Source organism: Cygnus olor, chromosome 1 (genome assembly GCF_009769625.2).
Source record: "Cygnus olor isolate bCygOlo1 chromosome 1, bCygOlo1.pri.v2, whole genome shotgun sequence".
In the NCBI taxonomy this organism is placed as follows: Eukaryota; Metazoa; Chordata; class Aves; order Anseriformes; family Anatidae; genus Cygnus; species Cygnus olor.
This window is the reverse complement of record NC_049169.1, coordinates 147,043,581-147,062,493: the sequence shown is the minus strand read 5'-3', so window position 1 is coordinate 147,062,493 and position 18,913 is coordinate 147,043,581. Positions and strand designations below refer to the sequence as shown.

General features: G+C 41.2%; 1 protein-coding gene across 1 annotated transcript in view; it reads right to left on the bottom strand.

Moving 5' to 3' along the window:
• COL4A2 (collagen type IV alpha 2 chain) overlaps positions 1-18,913 on the bottom strand; it is a 139,968-nt gene that overhangs the window by 81,102 nt on the left and 39,953 nt on the right. Inside the window, exon 3 of the mRNA XM_040536951.1 lies at positions 18,551-18,631. Coding sequence (XP_040392885.1) covers positions 18,551-18,631 — 81 coding nt within the window. The remainder of the gene's footprint in view (positions 1-18,550; positions 18,632-18,913) is intronic.

Below are 18,913 nucleotides of genomic sequence, written 5' to 3'. Positions count from 1 at the left end.
TACTTGTGCTGTTATTTTGCCAGTACCTTATGGTTTAGAAAAGATAAGGCTATTAATGGAATTTAAAATACATATTTTTTGATCTTATTCCACATCAGGAATGAAAGAAAATGTTACTAAACTGTCCTCCCAACTTCCTCTCTTGAGAGGTCAGACAACTTGGCAATCTATCACTTTTGAAAAAAGAACTATACATATATATATTTGAAGGAGCCATGACATGTAGAAAAAATATTATATACTATCATTCAAAATTTTCTGAACTTTGCTCTGAAAATAAATAATGTTGTGACATGAAGAAAATTGTAATTATTTTATAGTTATTACAGTAAAGCCCTACAAATCTCATAATCAAAATACTCAGAGGAGCTTCTCTACTTTGACTTTTAACTCACTTTTTTCCAATGCGCTAGCTGGCAGTTCATCTGGGAAATGTGCGTACATTTATACTCCTCCTATTTCTCAGTTTTGTGTAACACTTCAACAGAGTGTTCAAGAACATGTACCGAAGTACTCATATGACATCTGGCTAAAAATGTAAAGGGACAGAATATTGACAGAAGTGAGTTTTTTCTTCATCCGTATTTTTCAGCTGCAGCACCTGTTCAGATAGCTTATTGTTCACAATGCACATGACTCACATCCATTTTCCCCAGAGAACGAGAACCAATGTGCAAAACTGGGATGTACTATCCAAAACATGGATCCCACTGTTTATCTCCTTCAAACTTTCCAAACTTATGTGGAAAGAATGTATTGAATGGGGGTATCTGAACAAGAAGGTGTGGTGCATGGACGTCAGTATGTGATAATCTCAAACTCTGAAAAAACATAAATTGTTATTATCTGTCATGCTAATTGATTCTGTCTCTTCTCTGTAACACAACTTCCATAAAAGAATCAGTGAGCTGGTACATGCAGCTAGTTAGCAGTTTTGAATGAGAAATGCTCCCTCTTTAACCCTCTGATACTTTCCACATTGTCTGTTGATTCTGGGCCATGGCATAGATCTGCCCTGATCTCTGGGCTTGTCTCTTTGGGAACCTATTTTTGTGAAGGACTCTCTTCCTTTGCAACTTCTTCATTAATGAAAAGGATATTGTGTTAGGGAAGTAATTTTTGGCATTTGTCTGAAGCCTGGGCAAGCTACAGACCTTTGTAACGTTGCATACACACATCAAAGCTTTTTACTTTCAGTGGCTGAAACATGGGACAATCCCACTGCTGTGGAGCGTGTCCAAACCCTTGCAGCTCCTAGGCAGGACCAGGCTCTGTGAAGACTGAGCATCCCATGTGGTTGGGTCTGCTGCATACCCCCACCAGTCATTCACGTGATGTGGGATCAGCCTCGCAGAGACTTGGGCATGTGCTCACCCAAGAGCTGAATAGGTGTGGGAGAGCTTTTTCTAATAGGTACTCTTCCAAACCAGCATGGGATTAGATATGAACATTGAGAGCTGGTTTTCAGTCCATCCTGAATCAGCATTCAAGCAGCACGGAGCTTTCACCCAAGCAAGAATATTTGTTCACAAAATCACAGGCTCAGCCACTTAGAATATTAACAGACACTGACTCTGCATCCCCCAGATTTGGGTTAAAGATAAGGAGAATAAAGTGAAATGGGACTACCCCTAGGTATCTCATGTAGTTCAGATATGTAATAACCCAACCAAAAGGAGATGGATAGACCACAGAAACTGATCTGGTAATACAGCAATAAAAGTAACAGAGTCTGGGAGTGATTGCAGGAACACACATAGTAGCACATAATGGAAAGCAAATGTGCAGTTCATATTACTTGGGCACAACATCCACCAGCCACAAAGCAGTAAAAATATGAATCATGCTGACAGTGGCAGAGCAGATTACATCATTTCAGAGATGCATCTGACTGGCTGCAAGAGAATCCAGAGGAGCATGAATATCAGGCTAAAAGCTGGCAAGAGCCATCAGAGCATCACAAGCACCATGGTATCATACAAAGGCATATGTGCTGGCCACCAACTAAACTGGTCTAAGTTTTGGGGTCATAAACAAAGCAGGGGACTGCTTCACAGCCCCCATAAGAATTTATTCTTAGCGTATTCATCTGCCCAAATATTCATAAGTCAGATAGGAAGTAAATGAAATTCATCATTCAGCAGCTGGCTGATGCTCTTGCATCCTGGAGTGTTCACGGGTTGTGCAATATTTCCGCTCCCAGGGAAAAAATACTTGTTACTAGACAAAATGTGTTTTCAGTCATTGGTTCTTAGTATCACTCCATTGTTGAGGTTTTCTTTGCTCTTTCTTTGCTTACCTCATGACAGTCTAGTATCTAAATATTACTGGATAGTTTAAAAGATTGCCTTCTGCTTGGTTTACATATCACTATATACACCTTCTACAATTTTTCTTCCTAAATACCATCCTTTCCTCCATCTAGCCCATTCTAACCAACTCAAGGAAACTTCTGATTGTTCTATAATTACAACAAAAGCTTTGTACCCATGGAAGGAAGCACTTCTAAGAAGGAAGTCTTGATGCTGTTTTACTTTGGAGAGTGGCAGATTGATATCTCCAGATGGTTTTATCTCAATTCTTCCTGAAAGTCAAATTTAAGCAAAGATGGATATTTCCTATTTCCATTAGAAGAAACTGAAAGGTTCTCACAGAAGGGTAAGCTAGAAGCTTAAGCATTTCCCTCCTGGAACCTCTGGAATGCCCTACTTACTGCTGTAGGTTTGATTTAAAACACCTGGGTCTTCCCCTTGTCAAACACAGTTATATTTATCTGAGATGCTTCTGCTTTCTTATGAAACACACTTTGCATCTCCCAACAACTCTTAGATGCTTAGTTAGCTCTTAAAAACCCAAACCTGACCTCTTGGCAAATTTCAGTTCTGAAAACTAATCAGACCAGCAACAAATCATCACACCAGAAATGCCCCTCTTGCATTCCTTCAAACAAGTTGTGTGTTGTGGAAATTGTTGTGATCTATTCAGTAAAGCCATGTCTGGGGTGGGATACCTCCTGGAAGTTTTTATATGTGCCTACAGCAAAAGGGATTAATTTGCAACACATGCTGGAAGGGAATTGTACTCACTTGGAGAGGCTGGCTAATTCACAGATATTACAGGACCCTAGGACTGGCTTGCTTTCCTACTGTCTGAATTCTGAGGAAGTTCTTCCTTGAGCTAAATTGCTGCTTAAATGGTAGGCTTAAGTTTGATTTAAATTTCAGTTCTTGGTAAGAAAAGATTCTAATACTTGAGAAAACACAAGCTGACCAATTTTCTTTATGAAAACTGCTGTAGCTGCTTGAATAAACAAGCTACAAGAACAGACGAACAATTATAATCTAAGTATTGAATTTCATTACTGGAATGCTTTTAACTGAATTGAAAAGAGATTGTGCTCCATCAGACACAGATAAAAGATATGCAACCTCTAAATGCATGCATTTCCTTGGATCTTTAATAGACTTTAGTTTAGAATAACAGAATACAAAAGAGATTTACAGTATGGAAGATGCCTACATCAGAGATCTCTTGAGGCAAAGGATTCACAAATGGCTGCAAGAGTGTTCCAGCAATTGTAAATACACAGCAGAGAAGTATGTTTATCCCGCAAAAGTGAAAAGGAATCCTGTTGATTTAGTGCACAGACGCAGGAACACATTCAGCTCTACAATCATGCCTTACTGCGTGAGGTTTATCCAGCCAGTTGGTGTGCTGATTTACACCATGCAAAACATCTTTGAAGTCAGTGAGGTTACACAATGTATAAATCAGAACAGGTCTTTGCCTGGGACTAAGAATAGAGAAAGAAGGAAAATCCTTACAGGGAATATGCAGAACAGGGTGTCTGTTAGGGGGAGAGTAAACAGTAACCAACACTGCAGCTGTGTAAATGCACCGAGCTGCAGAGGCTGCAGACACTACAGTGTGTGAGCCTATACCAGAGGGCTGGGGCTTTTTCAGCAGACAGAAATATATTCTTTTTTAAAGTGTACTTACTGAGAATGCTATTTAACATCAATTTAGGACACACTGAAAATTATTCAGAGGTTTTTTGGTGATTAAATACAAGTAACACTGGCTAGCAGTAACTATTGCTGTACTTAATAAAACTATGAATGTGATGACAACGCATATCCTTGATGGTGATATACGTACTTTGCTCCCTGCCACAGCAGAGCGGTGTGCCCTTCCAGTCAGGACTGCTCACTGCAAAGATGAGGATGGAGGGGAAGGGAGTGTCTCCTTCCACCAAGGGGGAGGACCGCAGCCCCTTCCACATGTTTCTTGTTCTGCACTTGCCATACCATGGCAGGGCATAGGCTGAAGCGTGTCACCCCTTAGGGCAGCGTTAGGCTTCCTTCATGTTACTGCTCACGGGAGCGGTCAGAGGGCACCCTGATCCTTTCCACGAGCGTTTCCTGATGAAGCAGCTCCTCTCTGTGAGCCTCCACAGATCTGGGATAACCCCAGCAGTCCAGCTCCCCATTTCCATGCATCAGTGAGTGCCTGTGGCAGCTTGGGTGCTGTGCCGGAGGAAGGTGGCTCGGGCAGCAGAAGTGAGCCCGTGCTTCAGCACACTTGACTGAGGTTACCACTGCAGAGCAAGCCTTGGCACTCGTGGAGGTGCCCCGTGTGTTTAAAAGCATTGCTCCAACACATACCGTTCCCCTCCTCAAGAGATGCTTGAGCCCTTGCGCCAGACAGCAGATAAACCACTACACGCCTGCTGGGCCCAAGGATGTGGCTTGGGCCAGGCTCTGCTCCCCTTAGCCACAAGTGCTGGGTTTGGCCCTCGAGAACCACCATGTGTCATCCTCCCCTTGCTGCTTGGAGAAAATCCTGACCCATCCCACCCTGTATGAGAGCGCTGGCAGCACTGGGGCTGAGGGGAGGAGGATGGGGATGGAAGAAGCAGCAGGGCCCATGGCCTCCCGCTCCACAGGCTGCACACCGACCCAGCCACGGACCTGGGCATACGGGTGCTTGCTGTCCTCCGCATTTCTGTCTGCAAGCACAGGCACAGCTCGTTTTCTAGGCAGAATTCTCTACTGTTATTTAACTGGATAAGCTGGCTTCTTTCACTTTTCATTTATATTTCAGTGAACATCTGCAGCATTTGAGATTTCACTGCATGGATTTTCCAAACCACACCATAGGATCTTGGCAGTTACACATGACTTCGGAGATTTTATACACATATATCTGAAGCTCTGAGGAAGCAATTAAACCACATGGACCTCTCCCATACAGTAGGAAGCACAGCACAAGTCTTGTTGCTTGATTTATTATAACCCCATGTCATTTAGCAAAACTAACTCTGCAACTGTTTGAAAGAAGTAAGCCAGCAGAGAGGGGGAGGACTTGCACAGGGAGCTGTGGCTCAGCAGACCCTGAGCGGCTGCACTCAGCTGCAGCCGCATGGCGTGGGGAAGACCACACTGGCTGGACCAAGTGTGGGCTAGCCAAGCTGAAGCCGTGTCATTGGGTTGAGCGACAAAAAGGAAAACAAATGGATTAAATGGATCCATCCTCAGCAACCACATACCTATAAAGGGGCCTGGCTGCGCCTGTCTGCTTGCCTATCCTCCTTTCCGCATGCAAAGTCCCCAGCAAATAAAAAGTAAAGTAAAAGCTGAGGAGAAAGGCAAGTTTTAACAAGGCAGTGTTAAACCACACACCTGTACCACGCACATGGAGGAGCATGCTCTGTCCTGAGGAGGGAGTTTGTCTCACAGTGGTGAGGGACAGACACTGCAGGAGCAGTGCAGTCATACTGGAGCTGAGCGTATGCCATGGAAAATGTGTTCTAACCATAAAACGGCATGCCAGCTCATGCTCTCATTAAATACCAGAATAATGAAGATACATGGGTCCAACACCTTCAGCATGGCGTGGTGCCTTTGGGCCCTTTGCTGCTGGAGCTCCTGTCTACTTGAAGGAAGCTGTCACCGTGCCCCTTGGCGTGCTACCTCTGTTATTAACGTGAGAGTGCTAACAATGCTCTTGGCACTGTGCAAAGATCCAAAGGCAAACAGTTCCTGCCCCAAAGAGCTTACATCCTCCCAAAGACAAACACAGCCAGCAGTGAGGACCACAGCACCCTGTGTTCTGAGGGAAGAGTTCATCTCACAGAGCTGGCTTTGCTCATTCCTCTTCCAGGCTACAAAGAAGAAAAATCCTTTACAGGAAACCTTTAATACAAAAAGGGTGTTGAAATGACTCAGGAAATTATGTTCTGGGTAATTTAAGGTAAGGTAGGGATAGTCCTGGGAGCAGGTCATAAAATAACAGAGAAGTAGGGGGTCTAGAAATTGAGAAACAGCCAAAAGCAAGAGGTAGTTTAGGTGGGAAAGAGGAATATTTGGATCAGAAGAAAATAATAAGGACATATCCAAATCCTTATTAGACTGGGCAGAAAAACTCTATTTGCTGCTGTGCCCTGGATGGAGTGAAGCATTATAGGTACTGAGGACAGCAAGCACAGGACTTTTCATTTTTGCTCTAAAATCAGTACTATGCTCTGCCAACAACCTTGGGGCCTCATAAATCTACTTTTAAACAAGTTATAAGGCTTGATGATATCTCTTTAAGCAGAGCTAAAGCAAAAATGAGCTTAGCTAGCTACTAAAATAAGCAACAGTTAAACACAGAATTTCATCAAACAGCCATGACCCTCACTAAAAAAAAATAATCAAAGAATTGTACTTCATTGGCATCTGTGATGATACTAGACAAAAGGGAATCTGACAGACTACTAAAATATTTTCACAGGAAAATAATTTAAGCCTGTGAGAGAAAAAACACTGCACAGACATATTTGTTTGGGCTTGCAGCTTATTCATTGTCTAGAGACATTTTCCATGCCTAAAACACAGAAGTCTATCCTTCAAGATCTTCTTTCTGAATACTCCCAAAGAAAGTATCCAAGTGTAAGGTATTTTAATGCTTTTCATCCTTTTCCAGATCAATGTAATGGAAGCATTTCCCTATATTTCAACAGCCCTGTTCATTATGTGAAGATACTTGAAAAGTATTTGGAATCCTTACATACAAACTGAGGTAAATAAAGAACATTCATTCTGTTAAGTGTCATTAAGGAAATGCTGAGAATGGGCTCCGTTAGCCTAGGCAGACACTGTACATGATGACAGTCTGCCCATTCCCACATTCCTGATCTGTCCAGGTCAGACTCAAAGGATTCCATTAATAGTTTGGTGCTTACCAAATAAGACAAAAGGAAAATGGGTCAATGCTACTTGCTCCCATGTGACAAAAATACAGAAAATAGAAACAAGCACTATTTGAGAAACTTGTAAAGCCTTGCATACATGTCATGAGAAACCATTCACACTCTCTAGAGTGCAATTTAAACATTACAAGATGACCTGCATTATCCCCCTTGGACGGCTGTGTGGGCTACCCAGTTACAGAGCAAGGCTATCATCCACAGGCTGCACGGTCTTTCAACTACTGCTCACAGTAAGCAGAAATTGTAAAACTTGGCCAAAAGTATTTCTGGGCATTAGTTGCACCATCTGACTGTCAGAAATCAAAGCCTGAAGGTCTAGCCAAATGGACAGTATATTTGTCCTAAAACAAAGCAGACTGCATTTCATTTCCATAATGAAGTGTAATTCCTATGAGAAACACATACAAAAATATCAATGATACATGAGAATGTATTGTGCTGTGCAGATACTGTTGACCACAACGAGTGAAAACATTACAGATGACTAGTTAATTATGGAATTGCTTAGCTGCATGTACTTGTTTTCTAAAGGAGGTAAAATACACCTTCAATATTTCCTGAGAAGACAGGAAGTAACAACAACAACAACAAAAATAGCTTTTTAATCTTGAGTTAAAAGATATGGTAATTTTTTTAAATGATTGTGAGTAACATCAGTTACTCACGATCATTTTATCGTGAGGGTTTTTCTTCCGGTTTCAGCTATTGTGACCAAGATAGTTTTCCACTACACATCTCCAACAAGACAGCTAGCGTTGTTAAAGTTTCCTTTCATTATTTCATTACTGCAGTTAAGTTTTCTACAATTAAATTTAAAGTCTTTTTTTTTATATATATATATTCTGGTAAAACACTTTATTGTGTTTTGTCTTGCTTTTGTTCTTCACCTCGCATTCAAATTTGTGATATGCAGATGGCCAAATCCACTCTTAAAAATGCTGCCCTCAAAATAAATTCCTAAAATACCAGTGAAATACCTTTTCAACTTACAATCAAACTACTGTAATATCTTATTTGATTGCAAGAAGCCCATAAATCAAGGGAATACGTAGCTAATGCAAAAGGCATCGCACTGTGTCATTTCAAATACAAGAGCTGAACCTGTATTACAAATAGAGTTAATCCAGCACATTTACTTCAGTCCTAATTTTGTTTAAACTGCAACCTTGGTATTCATTTTGATTGATTATACTAATTCTTGAGCTTTGTCCAACACCGTTGAATTGTTCTCTTGTCACACCACCTGAGATTGCAAAGGTTTTTGAAACAAGCTTTTAGGCAAAATATCTGCACAGCTCTAATCTAGGTCAACGGGCTTAAAGAAAAAGTGCAATATTTTTATTTTTATTTTTATTTTTATTTTTTTATTTATTTAACATTTCATATGTGGATGAAGCAGAAACGCTCCACAAAATAAAAGAAGAAAAAGAAGAAAAAAAATATTTTTTCGTCAATGTGCATATTTTGTTTGATCTGAAAGAAATATTTTAGTTTTATTTAAACTTTGAAACAGACTTTAAAATATCCTTTACATTTACAAATGAAAATGTGATTTTAGCTTATACATTTAATTGCATATCTGCATGTATCAAAGCACTTTGTTTCTTTAATATATTTTGCATTTTTTTTTTTTTTGGTCTGAAACTGATTCTTAGAAAAACCATTCACTGACTCTTCCCAAATCTCTGATTTTGTGTAGAATGCATATGTGGAAGGCAGATCCACTGCTTCTAGCTCATGGGAAAGTTATCTAACCTCCATCCACCAGTTCAAAAAGATCGCTGATGTTGATTAAACATGCATAAACAGAGTTGAAAAGGAAACATGCATATTTCACTTGAAAAAATGTCAGGACAAATGTACTAAAGAACAGCAATTAGCAACCAACATGAGTATCTTGCTACATGTCTGATTGATAGCCACTGTAGCCCAGGTTAAGCAATTTGCACTAAATAAAACATTAGGTTGTAAACTAGGCATTGAGTTTCAGACTGACCAAGTCAAGTTATGTCAAGCAAACCTGCATCCTGCCTTCCTCTGGTAGCTAACTGGAGAGATTATGGAACTATTCACTACTAACAGTTCATGCTATTAAGCCTTAAACTCAAGATTTAGATGCCTATGGAACAATGTCAAGAGTTTAGGGACTTATGTATGCCGGCAAGACCTTATTAGGCAGTGTTTTGCGAGTACAAACATAAACAAAAGCATACATTTGAAACCATATCCTCAAACATGTATGTAAAAGGGAACTGTACTCTTGCATCTGAGAGCTGAGTTTAGCTTCACACTATTAAACACTTTTTTTATGGTAACACTTTTTTCTTTTACAGTCCCTGGTAAGCTGTTCTCCACTATTATTTTGACTAGCCTGAGAAAAAATAAATAAAACCCAATATACCATACTAGATTTGATTACAGTATTGAAATAATGAAAGGTTCCTTCCTGTCAAGGCATAATGCTTATTAGCACAACAGGTAGTTTGCCTATAAATCTGCCACCACTACAAATACCTCCCTCAGATAACTCCCCTCTGAGGCAGTGCATCTTCCTGGCAGCTTTCAGAGAGATAGCACAATTACCCATTGCCTGTGAAGCAATATGAAATTTTGAAGTATCTTCTTTTTTGTGGGGTGGGGAGGGAATGGGGTGGGAAGTATTTCATATCCATTCCATTGCAGAATCTGATGATACTTTTAAAGATAAATGAGGGAATTCAATCCCAAAGCTTTGCTTACAGCAAACACAGAACAGCAAACAGGAGACTTTTAAAATAATTTCTTTTTGAGGAAAGAAAGAACAAAAAGAAAGACAAGCAGAAAAGAAAGAAAGGCAGGCTAGTGCAGGGCACATAAGCATGATGAATTTTTGGCTTACATGACCAGTAGAGTTTTTCTTGGTGGTGGGAACACGTTTAGTTTTTTGTTGAGTGGCTTCCTGAGGATGTCTGAAGGGCATATGAACTGGCCAGGTGGTTCCTTCATCCTTATGAAGTGCAGCTTGTGAAGGCTCAGGTCAGCTTGCCGTCTCCCCACAATTCGTAGGTACATCTCATCAATGCCAGATCTTCCTTGTTGCTACTTAGCTTGATAATGGGTAGAGCAGGGAAAAGAAAAGTAATTCTACTCACCTCACAAATGAGAAGTTGTACTAATATGAAACTTCAGGAGCTTACCTATTTTAAGCTCAGGATGCAGGCAGAAGCTGCACAACAGAGCAGACCACTCATTTTTTTATTTTTATTTTTTTGCACAGAGAGGACAATGCATGTTATTACTGACCCAGGAGGCAGGTTTTGTACGTGCAACCTGGCAGGAGTCCTGCATTTGTTTTCTACAGGCAAGAATGGCTGAGCTGGAGCAGCTAAGAGAAACAGGTTCACGGGCAAGGCCTCCGAGGATGTTGTGGCAGTCCCCCCCTCTGCTGTGCCTGCCCTCTTGTGGCCACCATTAAAAAGATCTCTGATGTTGACTAAACAGGTAGGCGAAGGATGTCAGTCTCAGGGATGGTGGCTCATCAGCTTGGAAGGAAGGATCAAATCTCTGATAAGCTCCAACCTCCAGCTGGTTAAAATGTCTCTCTGGGGTGAGGATGCTCCTGGAGCAGAGGGAGTCTTCCATGCGAAGAAGACGAACCAAGTGATGGTAGTGGGAGGTTTGATTATTTGACACAGAGAGCTGGGTTTGCAGCAGCTGAGAGGACTGTGGCCTGCTGAGGGGAAAGGTAGCAGAGTTCAACAGATGTGCAGATAGGTATTTAGTGTGGTAGAAAGGATGAATTGGTGGCCACAGTCTATGTTATACCACCAATGTGGGAAAGCAGAATAGGGATGTCCTAGGGGGTTAACTCAAGGCTGCCGTGCAGGGGACTGAAGTGCTGGCAAACTCTCTGGAACGAGACCAGTCAGCACAGGAGGAATGGGCTGGTCTTCAGTCAGAACGGAACAAGGCTGCTATTACTGAAAGTTAAAAAGGTCACAGAGAAATAGCTAAGCTAGAAGCGGGGGAAAGACTGATAGGCATGGTGGAGCAACCAGTCAGGACTCAAGGAACTTGTGAGGGAGACATGGCTAATGTTCACTATACATTCCTGAGAAGGCAAGGAAGGAAATAAATAGCAAAAATGCAATAAATAAGAAACATAAACAACACTACAATGTCACTTGACTGGCACCTGCAACAGAGTGTGCAAAATTTGTAAGTGCTTCTATAGCAATGCTAGAGACCTAAAAAATTGGATTAGGGAATTATACTGCTTGGCAACAAATGACAATTCTGATGCAAGATGGATCTCAGGCTGGTGGGAGGAGGATCATCAGTGGCACACTGAGTTGCTAGGCTGTCACCTTCACTGGAATGACAGAAGATGAGGTACAAGCAGAGCAGTGGCACAGAATGCGGAGGACAATACGAAGTGTAACAGAAAAAAATACTGTGGGCAAAGGACAGCAACAGGGAATCCCCATAGGAGATAACAGAAAGGTAGCACTTGGTTTGTATTTATGACTCCCTGATAAAGACAAAGATCACAAAGCATTCAGTTAAATCAGAGAAGCTGCAAAACTGGGTCAGGTAGAGATACTGGCAAATTAGCCTACCTACATACAGTCAGACATGATGTCTCATCCAGATGAGATAAGGAGATAAGATTTTTGGACGCTGTAAATGACTGCAAGCCCCAGAAACCACAAGAAATGATGTCTCTGATCTTGAGTGGTCCACAGGACCTGGTTCAAGAGGTACTAGGGGGAGAACTGCTCTGTAATACTTTCACGATACAACTTTAATTTAATACTGTAGTCAGATGGAGTAAACCAAACAAATGCATCACACAGATATTCCATATCAAGAAGGGAATATACATAAAAATCAGACAAATAGTAAAAAACTAAAAAAGCAGTCCAAAATGTAGGAAGCCTAAAGCAACCTGGGGGCTTTTCAAAAACACTATATTAAAAGTCCTGGTAAACTGTGTCACATATCAAAAAGAAAATAAAACAGTTCAATAAAACTCTGCATAGCTCATAAAAAAGCTAAGGAGGCTATTGTAGGGAAAAAGGTTCACATTTAAAAATTTGCTGAAATGAACAGCAAAGCTCATAAAAAACAGATCAAGAGTAAATGGCAACTCAGATGGCTAAAAAAGAATGTGAACACTTTGCAGAAGGTCATCAAGCTCATAGTAAAAAGTTGTCTAAAGCAAAGCAAGAAGCCCTCAAAGGAAATAACAACCGCACATGATGCCAAAAGTTTAAAAGGGGCACTCAGGGACAGTAAGGCCACAGCAGAGAAACTTAGGGAAATCTTTGCATATGTCTTTACTGCTGAAGGTGTTTGAGATTCGAGTCCCAAACCTAAGCTACTTTTTGAGCCAGATTAATTTCAGGTAAATATGCAGGAAGTAGAAGATAAAATAGATAAGGCAGACCTTGGCAAGTGAGTAGGAGTGGTGACATTCACCTGGACCTTCTGAAGGAACTCAAGTGTGAAATTGCAGAACTGCTGGCCAAGGTGTGTAACCCATTGTCGCAAATAGCCACAGTTGGTGCCAACCCAACTCCCATGTGGAAAAGACACTCAGGAGTAGACCCTGGCAACTGTGATTGACTGGGCCAGGGCATCTGACTTCCCTGCTTGGCCAGGCAGTCATCTGCCTTAAAGAATACCATAACTGAGCACAAGGATAAGCATGGTAAAGGAGGACCTAGTAACCATAACGTATTTTGATTTTCAATATGGCTTTGACAGAATTCTTTACCAAGATTTTTGAAAATAAATTTCCTTGGGGTTGGAAGAGAGGTGCTTTTATGGATTGAAGGCTAAAAGATAGGAAGAAAAGAATAGTGCTTGGCAATCACATTTCAAAATGGAGATGCAACAGGGACTGAGCCATGAAACACACAAATTTGTAGATGACACTAACCTATCTCAAGTTGTTAAACACCATGATGGTGATGGGGAGGTCCATCACTGTGTGGGTAGATAAACTTCAGTGTTGGTAGGCCTCAGGAGTGGCACTGAGAGGAAGACAAGAGGGTGTCAATTTACTGCTAAGACCTTGGTGCACCCATAATCCTGCATGCTGTGTAGAGCTGTGGTATCTCAAAGACCAGTCCAGAGAGAGACTAGAGGGGTTAGGGGCTGGAGTGCTGCCTCCTAGGAGAGGCTAAAAATGCTGTGACTCTTCCTTTTGGACAAGAGAAAGGTGAGAGGGGATGTTATTGAGGTTTACATAATTAAGGAAGCAGGGAGTAAGGTAAATGCAGAATTGCTCCTTCCCAAATCTTACAGGACTGGAAATAGGGTGTACTTGAAAATAGGAAGAGATCGGCTTAGAACAGGTTGGACAGTTATTTTATATTGTTTGATTAGTGGAACCCTTGGTGCCACAGATTGCTGTAATGACACACAGCAGCTTCAGAAAAAGATTAGACAAATTCATGGAGAAACACAGATATTGAAGGAATATATAAATATGTCATGTCTCTAACAGTATAATTTTAATTAAAAGGGAAAAGACTGCAGAAAGTTGCCAGATCTCTGCTCCCCCTAAACAGCACCTCCTACCATCACTGCTGGGGACAGAGTAATGGGCTAGATGTATTAGTAATCTATGATGGGAAGAAACTTCATGTGCTTTTATTTTGTAAAAATAAGCTAAAATATCAGATTTCATTAGATATATCAGTTTACTCGAACCAAGACTTAAAAAGGAGTTACTGCCATTATACCAGCTGAGAACCTGGTTAATTGTGAAATTCAACAATTACACTAACAGCTAATAACATGTATCTACTGGATTTAAACATTTCCCTGAAAACACAAGAATGGAATTAACTTTAGAATAGTTAAGTGTTGTATTTTATTTTTTTTAACTATGGAGAAAAACATCTGCTAGATCTAGTCCATGTGTAAAGATTTAAGCTTGTACAGAAAATGCTTGTAAGTTAAGATCAGACACTAGATTTCATAGTTACACTCAAAAACAGACAGAAATGATTATAGGTGAACTGGTAATAGTTTACCCATGGCCATTGCACTAGTGAAAGTGATACAACAAATATCTGTATAGGAGTTGTAGAAAAGTCTCATATCAGTCTTGATTAACGAAAAAGTAAATAAATGTTTTGGCATTCCCAGAGAATGGCCTTTATGGGGACGCGAAACTGTCCTTTCATTTCAGTTTCCATTATTCCAGCCCCTTGCAAAAACAAGGGCTAAATGGCTCAAGCAGTGCTAGACGCTTGACTCAGACAGAAATTACAAAGCAAGATTTCAATAGAGTGCATTTTCTCACTCTACAAAAAGATCAAAAAGATTTCTATTCACTTCCACTTTCTACAAAGTCCTCTAGGTTGGTTATGAAGTGAGGTTGATTATGAACTTCAATAGGCCAAACAGTTGGCCATTGTACTGAAAGGAGTTACCGCTTCCTACATAAGTGTATTCATGTTCTAACAATTTTTAAAGGTGCATATATTATACTCTGCCTGATATATGGTCTACAAAGAACTTTAAATCTTAAAATATTAGGTGTTGCAATAAAAGATTGGAGAAAAAAAATAAACTAGATTTTTTTTCTTTTTTTTTTTTCTTTTTTTTTCCCCTTTAGTCCGAGGCCTCTGTTTTATTCAAAATAGAATTTCAATACAGTATCAATGCTTATCTCTTCTCCCTTCCTTCTTATCCAGACACCTTGGCACTCCTCACAGTATTTTCTCCACATGCCACTTAGGGAGAAGATGTCTTCCTTCTCCCTTTTCACCCTGAGCCCTCCACCTGAGGCTTACATATTACATACATGTAGTTTCTTGTTGTGTGGATCTGGACACTCCTGCAGGAACTTTGATTCTCACTATAACTCCACTGAGGTTTTTGCCAGCTGTGAGCATGGCATGATGACTGACTGCAAGGCTGGCCATGGGGTACGGTCAGACCTATAAAGACTGGATATTCATATCCAGCTAACAGTAAATGCGCACCTAAGTTTAAAGTGAAGTAACTAGCCTGCTGTCAACATGAACAAAGACTGAAGTGTCATTAGACACTAGAGAAAAAAACAACTTATGGAAAACGTTCCCTTTCTTTGTTTTGCCCCAAAGGTGTAAACTCAAAAGCAGGACAGGAGGTGGCAACTTCAAGGGGATCGTGTGTGGCCCTGGGAAGACATGCTGTTAGAGAAACTTCTCTGAGCAACAGCTAGGCATATGCTGTGAACTGCAAATGTGGTTATCAGCAATATCCTGTGATTTTTTTTTTCCTGAAGGTTTGACTCAGACCTGTTTTCCTCATGGAAATGTGGTAGAAAGTGCCTTTCCCTTGTGTCTGCACAACCCTGGCAGCAGGTCTGATGAGGGGTGGGAGCTTGCATGTTAGCCACTGTATTTGCCTTGCTGCAGCAGCTCCCCACCACCATGGCAAGCAGAAGATGCGGCTTCTGCTTTTTCATTTTCCCCAACCACACTGGACTTCATTGAGCTCTGTCTGAGTCCAGTGAAAGCTTCATGGCAGAGCCCAACCAAAAAAGAGTCGAGGAAAAACTAAACACAGCCAACTCTTTCCAGCAGGCTTGTTGGGTGCATGCACGAATTTGTGCTAGGTTGCCTTCTGTCCCTAGAAACTGCCTGCTTGAAACATGATTCAACTTCTGTGGGCCTTCGTGGCTGGTTTTATCAGTCTCGAACCAAAACTGGTGTAGACAGAACCACAGGGCTTCCAGCTGTCATGCATCTGGAGACCTGGCACACTTGAGCAAAGTCTGGCTGAATCCTCACAAATCCAGACAGACAGTGCCTCTGAGTGCAGAGCCCCCAGAAGAAAGCAATGGGCATATTTTAGTAAAAAACACTTTTTTAAAAAACAAATACAATTGGATTAAGACAATACAGAAAAGCGCATTTATCTAAATGCTGTACCTTAAGATTTCAACTGCAACAACAGCAGAAAATGAAGTAGAACCTTATATAAATAAAAATAGGCATTTTTCAGACCTTTTCTACTGTCATAATTTTCAATAGTATTTGCTGCTCCAATGAATTTACTTCATTCAACAGTTTCTGAAATGTATTCAGTAGCAGCAAGCTGAAGAAAGAGCTTTTGTCTGTCTGTTTTTGAGAGATCTGTTATGAGATTAATGTGCATTTTCACTGCATGGTAGGGCAATGGTATGGCAACTGGTTGCTGGCTCTCACAGTGCTGTTTCTACCTGAATACTCTGAGACAGCTGTGTTGTACCTGACATGGAGAGCCACTGAACAAGCACAAGTCTAGCAGACTTCTTCAGGCACTCTTACAAGTGCAAACACGCAAAATGTCTATTGTGCATGTAATGAGTCACCTCAAACAGAACATGTGTGTCGTGCCAGATTATACAGAGGTTTTGTGAAAATAAATATTCCCATTGAGGATTAGCATGAGACCAGAAGCTATGCCAAATTTGACTAGTCTCTAAAGGCCAGTCTTGTTCCTTAAAACAGATGTTTAACTGAGGTTCTGACATCTGAAGAGACAAGCAGACGCAAAATACATGCAGTGCATGCTGACTCAGAATGAGGTATACAATTTCAGAGAATTCAAACACAATTTTTGGAGTGTTATAAAATTCTTTAAATCACTTTCCCCAATACTCCTTCACAATTTCCACAGTAACCACAAGCAGCAAAATATAATTAATGTTTTGTAACATCCTCCTTTTCTCTTTTCTTAGTGTCTATTTAACTAGCTTGATTAGTCACTGGGGTTACTCTTAGTTCCCTGACATAAGCAAAAGAGTGAGAGTGGAGAATATGTAAAATATGCCCTTTTCTCCTAATCTAGATACTAAACATCTAAGCTTCTGGGGCACCTGGCTGATTCTCTAGTTTAATAACTTAACATTTTCAGCTTTTCTAGCCTATTCAATTACTTCTGTTTAGCTACCTCTCTTCTCTTGCAGACGTGGTTAACTTGAAATTAAGGGTTATTCACTCAATAAGGAAAGAGAAAAATACTTTGGTCACGAAAGCAGGTAGTTTTTCCACAGATGACTGTTTTCACGAACTCTAGTGGAGAACTAGCAGGTCCATGCTTTACCTTAGAACACAAAAAGTCACACTGAAGAAAGACACAGTAGCATCATACTTGAGTCTGCTTCACACAGCAACAATTTTTGTTGTGCCCTTGGAGGGAAATGGCAGGAGGCAGTCGCTCAACTTCACGGGCTGAGCAGTCGGGGAAGGGCAATAACAGCTGGAGACAGCCCCTCCGGAAGCTGTGTCTCATGGGAAGGGTTTGTTTGTTCTCAGCTTCATCAGTCTGCCATTAGGTTATTGTAACGGAAAGCAGATCATGAGCAGGCTGTGGTCAGGGGTTGGGACTATTGCCACTGCGGTGCTCATGGCATGGTGACCATGGGATCATCTGACTTCTACAAATACATCGGGAGTTCTGCTGTAAACAAGAGTGTTCCTTGCCTTCCACCTACACGTTGACTTTCCTGCCACCTCTTCCTCCACTCAGACGTGGAGTCAAGCTCGAGGAATGTGATGGGAATGGGAACTGGCAGCCTGCTGCATGGAAGAAAGGCAGAGTGATAGCAGAAAGAGCATATGACCTGCCGCATCTCTTGCATGGCCTATTCTTAGGGATGGGTGGATGGAAAAGGCTGAGTCACTCCCTCAGCTGCAGAAGACCAAGCTGTACAGAAGGAGTCTGCCAGCCAGGGCTTCGAGCCATACAGGATAGGAACTGCCCTGCTGCGGGGAGCTCTTTGGGCAAGTGGCTAATCGCCTCCACCCCATCTCCCTTCCTCTGCCTCTTAGCTCACTATTCCCCAAAACAAAGAAAAGGGTATCAGCAACAACCCAATGCCAGGAAGTCCCAAGCCGTTTCCTTCCAGTGGGTATTTCAGGTTCTGCAGAACTGGTTCCCTTCTGCTTTAATGGAAATCACACGTACGAGGTATCATGTCATTGGATACCATTTCGTTAGAAAGAATTCAGGAAGGTTACTGAGTGATTGTGTTGATATTCCTTTAGCGTCATCATACAACCTGTACTGACAGCATCTAACATCACAGGACAGTCCCTTGAATTCTGACCCAACCAGCTCGCAGTGCCTGAGAGGTCCCTTGGCCCTCAGCTTTAAGAGAAGAACGTGCAACACTTTTCAAATCTATGAGTTCTTGAGGAAGTAAGATGCAACGAAAGTAACTTTTTTCCTGAAAAAAATACAATTGTTTGAATATTTCCAGCACTCTGATGCAAGTTCACCTATAGCAAACGCATGAAGAACATTTTACAGGAAAAAAATGTTACTCACACGGCCTCCTTTTTCAGGAAAACACTGGCATCCTCCACTGCAGTCTCTTCCTCCACATGGTCCTGTGTAAGTCTTTCCACCCTGCAAACCAGAACACACATAAAACAGAAGTTAATTGATGTGAACTACAATATTTGGCACAACACAATAAACATTGATTTAGCATAATCACTGCAAAGACCTGGATCAGATCTATAACTTCCAGGTGACACCTCTTAAAGATAAGCTTAGAAGCACAAGTCAGAGCCCTTCCAGTTCTTGGAGGTCAGCATCAAGAAATGTAATGTTACTCTATTAATTTCCCTCCACATTTGCAAAGTGCTGCAGCTTCATGTTGAGTGATATTTCACACATCTTTTGAAC